The sequence below is a fragment of the Hypomesus transpacificus genome, chromosome 18, assembly GCF_021917145.1.
Source record: "Hypomesus transpacificus isolate Combined female chromosome 18, fHypTra1, whole genome shotgun sequence".
NCBI classification, from domain to species: domain Eukaryota; kingdom Metazoa; phylum Chordata; class Actinopteri; order Osmeriformes; family Osmeridae; genus Hypomesus; species Hypomesus transpacificus.
Window position 1 is genome coordinate 9,405,290 of NC_061077.1, and position 14,655 is coordinate 9,419,944.

The 14,655-nt window shown below is 44.5% G+C and overlaps 1 protein-coding gene across 5 annotated transcripts in view; it reads left to right on the forward strand.

Moving 5' to 3' along the window:
• Positions 1-13,461, forward strand: part of nphp4 (nephronophthisis 4) — a 71,413-nt gene extending 57,952 nt beyond the window's left edge. For 4 of the 5 annotated variants that reach the window (XM_047040019.1, XM_047040017.1, XM_047040022.1 and 1 more), the window contains 12 exons: positions 803-931; positions 2,675-2,889; positions 3,547-3,773; positions 6,040-6,229; positions 6,721-6,804; positions 7,811-7,967; positions 8,305-8,384; positions 8,688-8,773; positions 9,230-9,401; positions 9,708-9,887; positions 10,914-11,057; positions 12,826-13,461. In XM_047040019.1, coding sequence (XP_046895975.1) covers positions 803-931; positions 2,675-2,889; positions 3,547-3,773; positions 6,040-6,229; positions 6,721-6,804; positions 7,811-7,967; positions 8,305-8,384; positions 8,688-8,773; positions 9,230-9,401; positions 9,708-9,887; positions 10,914-11,057; positions 12,826-12,966 — 1,805 coding nt within the window. In that variant the 3' untranslated portion in view covers positions 12,967-13,461. The remainder of the gene's footprint in view (positions 1-802; positions 932-2,674; positions 2,890-3,546; positions 3,774-6,039; positions 6,230-6,720; positions 6,805-7,810; positions 7,968-8,304; positions 8,385-8,687; positions 8,774-9,229; positions 9,402-9,707; positions 9,888-10,913; positions 11,058-12,825) is intronic. The other variant, XM_047040020.1, reaches the window with a different exon arrangement.
• Positions 13,462-14,655: the final 1,194 nt, after the last annotated feature.

Sequence of the window (14,655 nt, forward strand, 5' to 3'; positions counted from 1 at the left end):
CCTTTTGTTTGAATTATGCCTTCACTTTGCCAGTCGTAATTATATCGTACTTATGCCAGACAGCCCAAGCCGTAAATTACCAAACAATGTATTTTTGCTGCTTATATTTGGAAAAGCTCTTTCTGTTTTTGGCAGTAAATCTAGAAGCTGGCTCCGAAGCTCTCTTCCAGTGAGCAGTTGCCACTACCACTCGTCCATTACCTGGGTGGTGTGAGGCATTGCTCAATGGAGACGAGTTTCTCTCTTACTCCTGCACTGTATGGCTGGCTAAATGAATTAATGTTTGCTCGCTGCCACAGGAGGAAAGCTGAAATCGATCATCGTTCACTCTTGAGCACAAGTGCACCATGCAGTGTTTACTCTCCCATCTCCTGTGACTAGGTTGGGAAATAAAAAGTGATTCTTTCTGTTGTGACGACAACACAAGCAACAGGGTAAAGGTACTAAAGGAGCGAGATGAAAAGAGCCACAGGATAGGCAGGCCCATGTAGGTCCATGCACATCACCTGGTTAACGCATAATACAAGAAGGGATAATGCAAGTAATGCGTATGACTGAGCCAAAAGGAAGAACTGTGGTTCATGTCCCATAGAGCAGGAAGTGTCCGGTAGGTCTACTATCATCAATGAAGCCAGAAGATGCATTGTTACTTATGAGGATAAGTAACTTGAGGAGGGGTTTCTTATGAGGGTAATCTGAATTCAAATTTTGTAGGATTACAGTGTGTTTTTTGTGTGTGTTCCAGAATAAATATACAATAAGGAAACTATCTCTCTAAAACCATTGTGTTGTTTTATTCCAGGTTGTCCAGTGAAGCACACCTCAGGGAGACCCTCAGCCCTCCCTCTGCCTCATTCCCGCCTCATCTCATCTCACTCCAGTGGATTCAGAGGAGGCAGTCTGTTCTCTACGAACATCCACGGATTTAACGGTACAACTGGTGTGTGTATGTGTGTGTGTGTGGGCGCTGCATTCTGAGGCAAAAGATGTGGGACTCCTTGATCATCCCATCCTGATCCATTACACATTCTGCCTGTTCACTCCAGCACTGAGCCACTCAATTTACAGCCTAATTGAGCCTGCCCAAGCATCTCCGGTGGCTGGTCTCAAAGAGAGTATTCAGCTCCACACACATGCATGCACACACTCTCATATCCACACAAACGCACGCATACTGTATTCTAAAACAACACGTAAAACAGACGAGGACTGAAAATACATGAATCTGTTGATAACGTCAGGGCTAAGGCCAAATCACGGCACGTTAGACCAAATCTGTTTAGCAAATATCTTCTAGCTCCTAGCTGTATATACCTGCTCTTTTAAAGCATTGAAAATCCCTAAGTTGCTTCTACAAATTGTCACAAATCTATGTGATCTACACAGCACGTTTAAGCTTCCCAGGAAAATGACTGTAGTGTCATGTACATGCCTGTGCAGTCCCTGAAGCACTACCGTTCCTCGACTGTACCTGTAGGGCAATAAAGAGCCCCTAAGCCCTATCTGGCTCTGTGATTGACAGTCCACTGATGCTTCTCTGATAAGATGGGAAGGGAATGCCTTGGGAGAGAGATAGCTACTCAGACAGGTGCCAGGAGAAGAAGGTGGAGGTGAGGAGAAGATAGGGCAGGGAGACATAATGGTTGCGTGCCTTGATGAGTGAGCCCCCCCCATGGTTAGTTATCCCTGAGTGCCAACAGATCCTTCCACTACATTAGAGGGGGCTTCAGAGAGCGGCAGTACACTTCACCTACTCCCCCTCATCCCCCTCCCCAATCTCTCCTGCTTTGATCCCACACTTGCTTTATCTGTGTTTATTGGATCACTCTGTTTATTCCTGGATTATTTGTGCTGGATTAGAGTCAGGTGTTTATCTCACCATCGGTTGAGGAGCACTGTCTTCATGCAGTTGCATCCCACGGCACGGATTACAGGATCATGGATAAGGGACAAACGTGTTTTCTTGACTAGCACGGGTACAGTCAATAACAATGACTCAGGGGCTGTTGTCAGCTGTGAGGCCTGGAACAGCTGAGAGAAGAGGTGGGTCACTGTGGGAAACCCAGGAATGCCCAGTGCTAACACACATCTGAGATGAGGTTTATTGACCAGTAGTGGTGTAACGTAACACAGAAGTCACGGTTCGGTACGTACCGCGGTTTTGGGGTCATGGTTAGATATGAGTTTGGTACAGCAGGAAAAAGCAACAAATCCTAAATGCTAGGTCTTAAACTTTGTCAATCTGTTCACGAAAGTCTTGTTTACATGACTGTGAAAACGAATAACAATTTGTATTTTGGACTTTTGAGACATTTGATTAGTCCGATGAGTGCCCCTGTATTCATTTTGAGCGGTGGCCATTCACTCTAGGTAACTTTCTTCTTTTCATTTCTCAAACTAAAATAGAGACAGATGAGGGGGGGAAAGCGTTTTCGCTCATTTAATCTAATCAACCTCATAATCCGTTTCCATAAAGTAGAAACGCCTCTGTATTCTTTGTCTAACTGCATGCACTGAACCATGACGTGCGTAGCGTGATGATTGATACATGTACCGTTACATTCCCTAGTGTGTTGGAAGGAACTGTAGCTTCCAGTACCAGCCCAGCAGCCCTTTCACTGCATGAATATAAGCTATGGAGAGCAATCTAAAGTGCATGTTTTTGCTTTTGCAGTTCAGAACACGGCGAGGGCACAGAGGATGGTGGAGGTCGATGGAGACCTGTTGGCACTACTCCAGAGCAGGATCAAGGATGCAACCCTCGTGTCTGGTGGGCATACCTGGGGCGAGATGGATGACGTTCGCAAGCGGAAGCTTGAGCGCATGGCTGCCGTCCGCCAGCGAGAGGGACAGGCAGAAGCGGCCAATGATTTCAAGACCAAAGTCATGGTAAGGTTAATGTTACACACTAGTCGACCTGTGTCTCAATTTCCAGCCTAGGCATTCCAATCACACCTTCCGCCTTAACTTGCAATTCAAATGGCCAACTGAAGCAAATAATCGGTTCAATTCCAGCGCACCGCGCTGTGAAATATGTCTTGGGAGGCCCTCGGCTATGGACAAGCCTCTCTGTGAGCCTCAGGGTTTAAATGATGGTGACAAAATGTCCCTCAGGCCTCAGTGTTCCTGCACCTGGACAGTCTATGCTAATTGTTCCTGGGGCCCAGGGGCACGTCTTGTTTATTTGCCCCAGGGGTGCGCACGCCACAGAACATGAAGCTCTTCAGCTGGGGAAGAACAATGAGAACGCCCTATGCATGCCAGCACTCTACATTTCATCCAGTATGAGGACGTCATTTTGTCAAAATGGGCTACAGAACAAAAAAAGGAAAGAATTCAATGTATTGAATTGCCATGTGATGTGTTTATCAACGATGAAATGTTGTCTGGAAAATGTTGGCCAGAGGTATAGTTTAGCATGCTCTGGTCTGGTCTGGCTCCATGTTGCTGCTCATTCTTTACAAGTCGTGCTCAGCTGCTAACCTCCCCAGCTGTGCTAAGTGTTTGAATGGATCCAGTGTCTTATCTGCTGCCTTTTCCTCTCAGGGCAGACGAGAGGAGCGTGCGCAGTTGGCGCGGGACTTGCGTCTGATCGAGGCTTACCGGGAAAGGTGCAAAGTGGAAGGCATTACCAACATGCTGAGCAGAGCCATCACCACTCAGCACACCATGTACGCCACTTTGGGAACTGCCGAGTTCTTTGAGTTTGTGCTCAAGAACCCCTACAACGTGCAGCAGACCGTAACCATTGAGAGTGATGATAGAGAGCTCAGGTAAGCGTACAAGACCTTACTAACTTGAGGCACCTGTTTTATGAGATGGTTTTGATGTGTTCCTCAAGCTTACTCATCCTTCTGTGAGTGGATGTGTGTGTGTTCATTTGTGTGTGAAAGAAGCAGGCTTAGAACCACTGCATCTTCTGCAGCAACAGCCCCCACCCCCACCCCCCGCCTGCCCAACTTCAATCTCTCTAATTCCAATTCAGACCTCATTTATATTTCACACGAGCCTGCTACCCGAAATGAGCAAATGAGGGTTTCTGCGTAGCAATCAATTGCCCTTGAACCAGATGCATAGATTACGACGGGCAAATACTGATACTTCTCCCCTCACCCCCATACCTTTAGCCTATTATGGCTAAACAGGCACCACCCAATTCCTGTTTCTCTGTTCACTGGCCATGGCCCTGTAGTCCTCCATTATGGATTCCACTCAGGTCTTTGTGGGATTAGCATACCTCATGTTGATAAACAGTGGCTGGAGCACCGTGCAGATGAATCATTACAGCATTAGCGCGGCCAACGGCATCTCTGGGTCTAATTGGAGATCAGGAGAACACCACAGCTGTGTGCCGAAAAGCAAGGATTCTTTCCTGGAAGCTTAAAGAGGATGTGCGTGTGGGGGGTGGGGGGTGGGGGTTATGCAGAGAGGAAAGCAAGTGGTTAGCAGAGTTTTTACAAGATGTCGATTTTCGCCAACTTCTCCACATTTATGCTGTGCCAAGATATGAGGAAACTCCCCTCATGTTTTAAGGTCTTTGCAACCTGGGAAACCTGCAGGCTGCTCACATGGGTCCAACTTCGCTGTTCATCAATATTTTAGTTTCTGTTTGGCAAGGATGTCTCGAGAGGGTAGAGGACCGTTGTAGGTTACCCTTGTCTGCAAACAAACACAGGTGAAAAGGTATGAACCCTGACCTGAATACTAGAGTTGTGTGAGGAAGAGTATAGCAAACAAATGAGCCCTTTGATGTTGTTCTGGTGCAGTTGGAAGCCCTGCGGTCTTTCAGGTTGGGGAGAACATGTCCGCTACCTGTTGCCATCCCTTTTACACAGCTCTGCTGTACTAGCTAGGTGGCACCAGGCCCCTGCCATTGCTGCAGGTGAGGAGAAGGCTGCGGAGATACCTTTATGCAATCCTGGAGAAGGGATTTTATTTATTTATGTTCCTCCTTTTTACCTCATGCTAAATCCTAATCCCTTTCTTCCGTCTGTTGCTGCCTCAAATTATCTTCTTACAATGCCTTTCAACCTCCTCAGACAAACCTAGTATTCTTCCCAGACTCTCTCTCATTCTCCCACTCACTGCGTCCTTCCTCTATTATTACCCTACTGTATTTCTGTCTGCACACATTTCTTTTATCCTTCCCTCGACTTAAATGTGGTGTAAGAGCATACACACACACACACACTAACAGGCACGCTCATGCTCATCACTGTTTACATCAAACAAGTTTTGTCATTGTAATTAGCTACACACACGCTCTTTTGCTCCGATGAGAACTGGGAAGTGGGAAGACAGAATCACAGTGGGGCTCACTGGAAAATGGTTGTCGAGTCAGAACTCTAATTAAGGTGGAGTTTTTTTTTTTGAAATTCATAAATTCTTCATCGTCTTTTGAGAGAAATTCGCTCCTCCAGGCCTGGGGCTTGACGCTTTGAAGTGAGAGCAGTCCCTTCCTTTATGTACTTACGCGTGAAATTTCTGCACTCAAAGAGCAGGAGGAAACGGAAAGCAGAACGCGGTACCCCAGTATGTGATATCTTTCCTGTTACACTCTCTCTGGAAATCCATTTTTGCGGGGGATGGAAGGTTTACAATGACCGATTATGAAACACTCCATCGGTAATTGAAAACAAGGCCTTCTACACTACTGTACTGTATACTGTTCTCTCTGTAAACTGTATAATGTAGTGTTCTCTTTGAAAAAGGTGTACTGTAGACAGTGTTCTCTGAAAACTGTGTACTGTAGACAGAGTGTGCTGGCCCAGCATGCTCCTGCCTTTCTTGTTCAAAGTGCTGGTAGAACTGTGCAATTAGTCTTTGTCTGAGTCAGGTTTGACCTGGTAATGTATTATTTAACTCTGTTATTAATTGTTAGTATTACGATTAGGGTAATGGTAACTGAAAAAATGACTTTGAAGCAACAGTACGTATCTGATCAAACTTCAATTGCACTGCCATCTAAAAAAGTGATTTTTTTGTCATTAGTGGTTTTAAAGCATGAAACATCTCTCCTATCCATTCCCCTCCATTCAGTGTCATCACAGACTCAGCAGAGTGGAGACATTTCAAGGACCTGACCAAAACCTTGACCCCTCTGGAGGAGAACATGTTTCAGCTCAAAGGGAACACCCTAACGCCCCAGGTTTACCTCCGGCCTAAAGAGTGTGTCTATATCCCCCTCAAATACCAGACGTTCTACTCACAGCACTCTGCCGTACCCCAGGTACATGTCACCATAGCAACCCAATAGAAACACCAGATACTAAGACAGCAGCAGTCTAAGCCTTAGGGATATTAATGAGGCTCTGACTTCTACTCTACAAGGGCGAGTTATGCAAATATGACAGTAAGGGTAAAACATGGCACGGAAGATTATTCGCACAGGGGATTTAGCAGGTTAATACTGTTCATATTTGAATCCCATGATATAGGCAATATTGATGGAAGTCTTATATCGAGTTCTTGGAGGTCTCATCAAAACTTCATGAAACTGACACTGTCAAATCTTGTAACCCAGATGATTTGCCTGATAAATGAATTCATCCATGTATGTATAAATATTTATTTAAATATTAAGCATTGACCCGTCTATGACTGGAACATTCATCCATGTATTGAGCATTGATTCATCTATGTTTTGAAATTCATTCAGCTGTCATCAGCATTGATTCGTCTATGTATTTTGTACTGATTCAAGTATTTGGTTTCTCACAGGGACCAAGTTTCCTTCCCACAGGCAGACAAGCTCAGGTGGCTAAGAAGCACCAGTCCAACACCATACTGGCCAAGACAGTCAAGGTAAGGATGCACAGGACCATGATAGTTGTCTTTTCAAAACATTTTCAGTTTGCTTTATCATCATGTGTGGCAACATTAGATGACGCCCTTTTCTTTCTATTATGGTTGTAAATTCCTATTTGAACCATCTGTAGGCTGGAGTTATGGTACGCCATGGATCTGAGATGCATTACAGACAGATTATCAATTTTTCTTAAACACCCTACAGTGCCATTGCCAATGATTATTTCCGATCATTCAGTTTGGGGGAATATTGAGTTTTGAAACAGACATTCCACATACGCAGCAGCAACTATATATACAGTGGAGATAATTGCTTTTATTCGACTTGTTCACACAGTTTCCCATAATGCATTAGTGCAAGTACAAGCTTGCTGCAACACTGACAGAATGAAAAAGTGCAGACTTCTCCATTGCATTGGGTGATGTAATATTTGCTAAGACGCCTGTGGCTGTGTTGCCAGTGTGTCAGTCTTCCAGCATTGCTCCTCAGTGCAGGCTTCCTGTCAGAGGTCAGTCCAGATCAAACCCATGGCCCTCTGAAACTGACAATCCCAACAGCTGTCAATGTGCCAAATCTGGCAACCCTGTCAGTCCCATCATCAAAGTGAGACACGACTCAAGGGCTGGAGGTTGCAGGGGGCTCACAATATGCCATGTCATGGTTTAGGTTTTGGTGTCATCAGTTTGTTGTGGATGTGACAGTGAGCCTGTGGGTATTGGCTCAACATGCTGTCATCATAGGTTTGCAAAAGTTGTTCATGTGATACCATACCTAGCGATAGATACAGTAGTTGTGTGTAATCTGGTGATCAATACAGGTGATCGATACATGTCATGATCTTCAATTGAATTGCACTCCATCAAGAATTCTAGTCTTTATGTCCTTCAAATCTAGTCCTAGTCTTTGACCCTAGGACAGACCATGCACTGTATCAGAGCAAGAATTATATTCATGCTTATATTTTTTTCAACATTCTGTTCCCATGTGGCCTTACCTGGCCAGGTGACATTCAGGTCAGAGGACGGCAAACCTCTGGCCATCTTCGAAGTGAAGGTGGAGCCCACACCCTCTATTGTGGATCAGTCCATCCGCTTCTATCACCCCGAGAGCTGCTTCCTGAAGAAGTCTCTCCGCCTTTCCCCCTGGGAGGACCTAGCAGGTGTGGATCATTAGCCCCGTTAGCCCCTGCTCCGGGCGCTAGCCCCTCTCCGCTGTGTTGCACAGACGGACACACACACATGATGCCATCAGGTGTTGTGCTAAATGATGTTTGCTCTTTCTGTTGGCCTTTTTAAATTGTTGTTTCTCCTCTCTTTCTTGCCCTCTTTCTCTCCTTTTCTCTCCTTTTCTCTGTCTGTTTCTCTCTCTCTCTTGCTTTCTATCTCTTGCTCTCTTTCTTACCCTCTTTCTTACCCTCCCTCTCTCCTGTTTGCATATACATGTCTGTTCCACCACCAACACTAACACTACCTGGCGTTGCTGGTACTATGGGACAGCAGCAGGAGACTCAGATGTTGGAACTCCCATCTCAGTGCGCTGCAGTGACCCCAATGTCATCTGTGAAACGAGGCTAGTGGTGAGAGAGTGGAATTTGCACCATATTAAAAAGGCTGCTGCTAAAATTAGATGCGAGTTAATTAAGGTATTCATTAGCCTAAGGTGGTCATATTTCTGTAAGTCAAAAAGAGGCAAACAGAAAAAAAAACGTACAACACGCACACATAAATGAACAAAATGAAAGCACCTTAGGTGTCACCCGTTTGATCTTTTCACAAAAGATTGAGGAATGAACTTTGCAGGAATGCAGTGCAGCACAATGGAGTGAATAACAGATTTGAATACATGTTTAAGTCTTTGCAATATATTCTTTCATTTCAAGGCAAAAGGGGAGCCTCGAGATCTGTATTTAAAAGTTCCAGGATGTCCCAGTCCACAAGTCAAAAAGTTCTTCCTCATAATCTACACGTATGTATTGCACACATACACTCACACATGCACATGCACACTTGGCCCAGCATGGAGATGTGGTAATGCTCGTTCCACAATGTTTAACTGATTAGCTTGTTCATGCAGACTTAATCTCATTGACTTAATCAGGATGTGGGATCTGCTGATTGCTACACGTGGCAAAATCAATTTCTTCATCAGACTTTAACTGCCACGTTCTTTTTGGCCTGTAATCTTAAGGGAGGGTTAAAGAGATGACCTCACCACCTTCTCCTTTCCCTTCATTCCACTTTCAAAGAGAACTAGAACTAAAACCAATGACAGGGATTTCTTCCCCCCAGTAAGATCCAGTGTGAACGAGGAGCTGAAGATGTCAGAACCGTCTCTTGTGATATCACCATAGTGATAAATCAACGCCTATCATCGCTCCAATCTTCCCATGGGAACAAATTGTCTTTGAAAATGTTTCCATAGCGATAAGTGGCTGGTGACGCCCTCCCAGATATGCCTGGTGTATATCCACTTCCTGCAGAGAGTGGATCTGAGCTGCTACTCTGGCCAACAGACCTGTCAATCACTGGTGCTGAGGGGCACTCAAGCCATCCGGAAGGTCAAGTGCTACGTGTCTCATCAGCTGGAGGTCGAGGTATGGGTTTCTGAGAAACAGTCAGTGTCTGACATATATCCGACAATCGTGTGACAAACATGTAAACACAAGAATATCCCTGTCAGTTTGAGATCTGTACTTCCTGTAACATGAATAAGTGTTGGAAGACCTACTCAATGTATTTGAAAATCTAACTAATAGAAGTGAACAGTGAAATGAACCATTTGAAAAACTCTCTCACTTTCTATTCTCCTCTAACCTCGTGTTTTCTCTCACTCCTACCACCCTCCATCTCTGGCTACCTGTGTGTGTCCCCACACTCCCCCTCCACCCACCCCTCCTTAGATGGACCCAGCTGGGGTGTTTGTGCTCCCCCCTGGGGCTGTGCAGGAGGTACAGCTGCGTGTGCAGCCTCGTAAGCCAGGCAGCAAGTTTGTCTTCCTCAGCATGGTGGATGTGGAGCACCACACCCTGGTCACTGGCTGGCTTCTATGTCTCAACATTCAAAAGCCCCTTCTTTCCAAGGTAAACCCATCAAAGTTTATTGAGTTTTACCTTGAACACACACACACACTTTAAACAGTTGCACTCACACAAGACACATAATCCTTCAAAGTGGTCTTGAAACCATGATGTTGTTTGTCACTGAACTACCGTAAAAGACAATGACACTCTTGGAACTGGTAGCCGGTGTGCCCAGAAGGGACTTTCTCAGTTAAAGGGACAGTTAAGTCAAAAGTGTCTTTGCTTCCATATTTTTTTCTACTGTATCTATCTACTATAATACAGGCAACTGAAATGCAACATAACAACGTCTTGAAAGACTGTATTTAGCTTAAACAGAATGTTGTTGCTGTCGCTTTTCGACATCATCATACTGTGGAAGCATTCCATACAGTGGATTTATTCTACAATGTTGTCATTTGTGCACATGCAATGGGACTTGGTTTTATAAAAGACGATTCTTATCGAACTTCATTGCAATACCAATCAAAGTTCCTCTAAGGATTGATGTTATCTTTTCACAGTGATTTTACATACTAATCTGATAATGCCATATGCTGTCAAGGACAAATTATAAGTAGCCTCTGAAGAATCTAAATCAGGATAACCATAATATTTTCTTGGCTTTGGGAATGTATCCTAGTTTTTAATATAAAAACACAAATAACAGAATTATTGACATAAATACTGTATGACATGCTGTGGGCTTCCTTTTGTTGCATCCCGACAGTGTCTTTAATGGTTTCGTTTGGATCACTTGTGTCCTTGGTTGTGTTTTGACCTGTGTTTAACATGGCTCACAACCACTAGAGCCTTACCTCTGCCTCTGTTGGCCAGAGTAGAGAGGAGTTACCGCTCGAGTCTAAAGCCAGGTCAGTATTTCATTTAATGTCAGGGTCCAGGTAGGGTGAGCTGGTCTGAGGGTTGTGCCTAAAGGCAATGTCTACCACAAGGGTGTGTGTGTGTATGTGTGTGTGTGTGTGTGTGTGTGTGTGTGTGTGTGTGAGTGTGTGTGTGTGCCTGTGTGTGCCTGTGTGAATCATCCAGGCGTTTGAGGTGTCCGTCCCTGTAGGGAATGGCCGTGGCAGCACCAGGAAGCTCACATACACCAACCCCTACACCAGCAGCAGAGTCTTCTTACTGCGCTCCGACCACCCAGACCTTCTTCAGTTCAAAGAAGACCACTTTGAGGTTAGACAATCAGTCAACAGAAAACCATGTAGTGATGCATTATATGTGTACTAAAAACCAGCAAGATATTTTGTGGAGAAAAAGATGTAGTAGACAAGGTTATAGGGTAACTAGTTACCAGTTCAGTCAAGACAATCACGTATTAGATTTGAGCATTTATTGTTACATGACATGGACATGTAGATTTGACTTTGGCGGAGTGGATGATCTAAGGGAAGCACTCCCTGCCTCCTCGATGCAACACATACATACATGACATATGAGGCAGGGAGCAATAGAGATATAATCCCCCCGTTGGATAGATACACAGACAGCATGGGGGAGAAGGGGACGGTGGAGGGTGGCAGCAGCACTGATCATACAACGACCGGGGTGAGTGTGTGCATATCCGCGCGTCTTTTAAAGACGCCTTATCGGACGTGGCCCAATGGATATGCGCTGCTACATGGGTGTGGTAGTGGGTGGAGTAAGGAAGGTGGAGTAAGACGCCTTACGTCCCCGATAACGCGCGCTGCCCGATTGCCCTGCCAGAACTAGCTGCGCTCATTTCTGTATTCAGGTAGCCCACTAAGTCCCATGCTAAGGAACAGCCCCCAGTCTGACCAATGATCTTCCTCATTTGGCTCTAGGACAAACAGTTGATGTGTGCCTTGTTTAGTTTATATGAAGTAATAAGGGGAAATAATGAGGCCATTAGGAGTGTTGAATTATTTCCGTGTTCAGTCATTACCCCTAGTGTCTCTAATAGAAGATTAATTGACTCATAAACAAGTCATAAACATGAGACATAAACTAGTCATCAACATCATTGGCTTTCATTTGCTGTCATTTGCTGAGGTGTAATATAATATCAGTGCAAATGGAGTAGCAGTGATTTAAATGAATAGGGTTGAAATTAACTCCAAACAGTTTGACTCCAAACAGCCGCAAAATGCCAAATAGCCGAGAGAAAATAAGCAGCTGTATCAGCATGACTCCAGGTGCTGTGGTCCCTAAAGAACTTATTAGATCTGCAGTAGATGTTAAAAAATGTGAATGGACACACTTTTCCTTCTTGAAGTAACTACCCTGCCATTATAAAAACAATCGTGAGGCCAAAAGCGCAGCGGAGATCAATACAGCCATGCTTTTTGGAAGATTACACAGTAAATCCTAAACATTGACCCATATATATCTTAGAAGGCCAATAAAGAGAAATAGCAGAATAATTTAGCCCTCACTGAAATGGTCTTGCCAAAAATGTCCCGATACAACCTTTTCAACAGTACAAGCTGCAAACAAATGCTAAGCATATAGAACTGTGTTAATAGGGGCCTTACATTACAAACTTAATCAAAGTAATACACTGACTTTAGCTAATTTGGGTGAGCGTGTGTTGTGGAGAGAGCTTAAGCATGGCAGAAAAACAGCACGCTGTTGTGAAAACTGTTCCTGTTTTTTTCACATAATTATTCTGTTATTCAAGTTGACTTTTATTTAATTCAATAATTAGAGGAAACGTCTATTCTGATGTGAGGTTTCAGACAAAGCCGTTGTTGTCATTTCATTCAGCGTTTCCCCATGGATGTTTTGTATTGTTGGGCTGAGAGCATCATACACAACCAGGAAACCAATTTAAAAAAATGTCGTACCATGGCAAACTTCCCCTAAAGGCTCAATTGAAAAATGCATCATTTGCACAATCATTCCTTTTAAAATGCAATGGCTGAATTGAACTGAATTGATGTGGTGAAAGATGTCTGAGTTTAGCTTGTGGGCCTGTCTTCAGGTGGGTGGAGGGCAGAGCTATGTCATCGGACTGCGCTTTGCCTCCAGCCAGAGTCCCGGGTGCCAAGAAATCTACGTCTACGTGAACAACCAGGAGGAGAAGACAGAGGAGACCTTTTGTGTGAAAGTCAAGTACTCCTGACAGTCACCTCCATGCTGAACCGGCCCCTGAGTAACTACTGTAAAGTTGTAATGTTGACAATATTTGGTTCAAGCAATTACTGAAAGTGTCAAGCATTTAAAGTAGATGGCTCAGTGCAATTAAAGGTACATTGCATAAAAAATAACAATTTGAAGCTAGAGAAGGAGTACAAATTAGAAAGTTAGACGTGATCATTTGGATATTATACTGTGTGTGTGGGTGTTTAAAGTAAGTGATTGTCTGCTGTTTGAGACAAATGTTCCTGCAATGCTATTTTAAGCAATAACTTTGCACATGGGTGGAGAAGTCATGCAGTTAACAATTTACTGGCAATTTCACCTAAATATGTAGGTCATGTTTCAAAAATCCAAAGTAAAGTCTTCACATGATACCAAAAGAACATACCCTGAAGAGTGAGCTTGTTCATTTTAAACAAGTCTCTCTCTCCCCCTCTCTCTCTCCCCCTCTCTCTCTCTCTCTCTCTCTCTCTCTCTCTCTCTCTCTCTCTCTCTCTCGCTCTCTCACTCTCTCTCTCTCTCTCTCCCCCTCTCTCTCTCTCTCTCTCTCTCTCTCTCTCTCTCTCTCTCTCTCTCTCTCTCTCTCTCTCTCTCTCTCTCTCTCTCTCTCTCGCTCTCTCACTCTCTCTCTCCACACACACAATCACAAAGCAGCCAAGAGTGACTTGGCAGTACATATATATTATACATACACAGTCCCAACAATTTATACCCAGGATCTGAATACTCTTCTTTATTTCGAAGGTTGTACATTTTTCTTATCCACTCAAGGTGCATGTCACAATATCATGTGACTACTGTATACACAACAGTTTGTTCATTGATCAAGAGGGAGTATACCTCCCCAACACACACTACAGACGCACACAAAGGCACACACAGCAGCACACACACCTGTTCCATGTTTCCAAGGTCATAATTAGATGTGCCGTAATGAGGTGCTCTTTTCAACAGGGCTTGCATCTCTTCATAGAGACCTCATTAACATCGGCACCCTTTAAACCTCCTCCCCTTCTCTCTTTTTGCTCACTCCTTTGTCTCTTCTCCCCCCCTTCTCTCTCTCCATTTCTCTCCTCTCGTCAACATGCTTCACTATAAGAGAGAGAGCGCCCAGGCCCTCCCTTGCACATTCTGTCAACAACCCCCGTCTTATGTAACTCTGTGTTACACAATCCCCCCTCCCTTTCTTTCTCATTAGAATGCAGGCAGCAGGGAGCGTCGGCTCGTTGTGAGGGAAAGGAGAAAGACTCCTAAACTGGAGGTACGAGGTAGCGTTTACATTCAGTCCTTTTGTGCATTTCTAGTCTCATGGACGTCCAATAATTCAAAAGCCCACTGGCAGCTAGCTTTAAGACACAGTTAAGAGTACTTAGTCAGGGCTAAAATGCTCCCATCGCCAACTGACCTCTCCTAGGAAATATCTAAAGACTTGACAAAATAACAATCTCAAATACATTTTGTTCCTCTGAGCGGGCAGTGAAACTGATGCCTCATTAGCTGTTTGTCCGGTGCTGCTGCTGCCGACAGCATTTACACCTAGGTGCTGTGGCATAGTCAGCGCACCCTGTCTGCCCTGCTTGTTACTGGGGATGAAGTGCTTATGTCTAGTGCACTAAAGAGAAGTTACCCTGATATGCTGTTAGCTGGAGGAATGGCTGTTGTTCTCTTAACT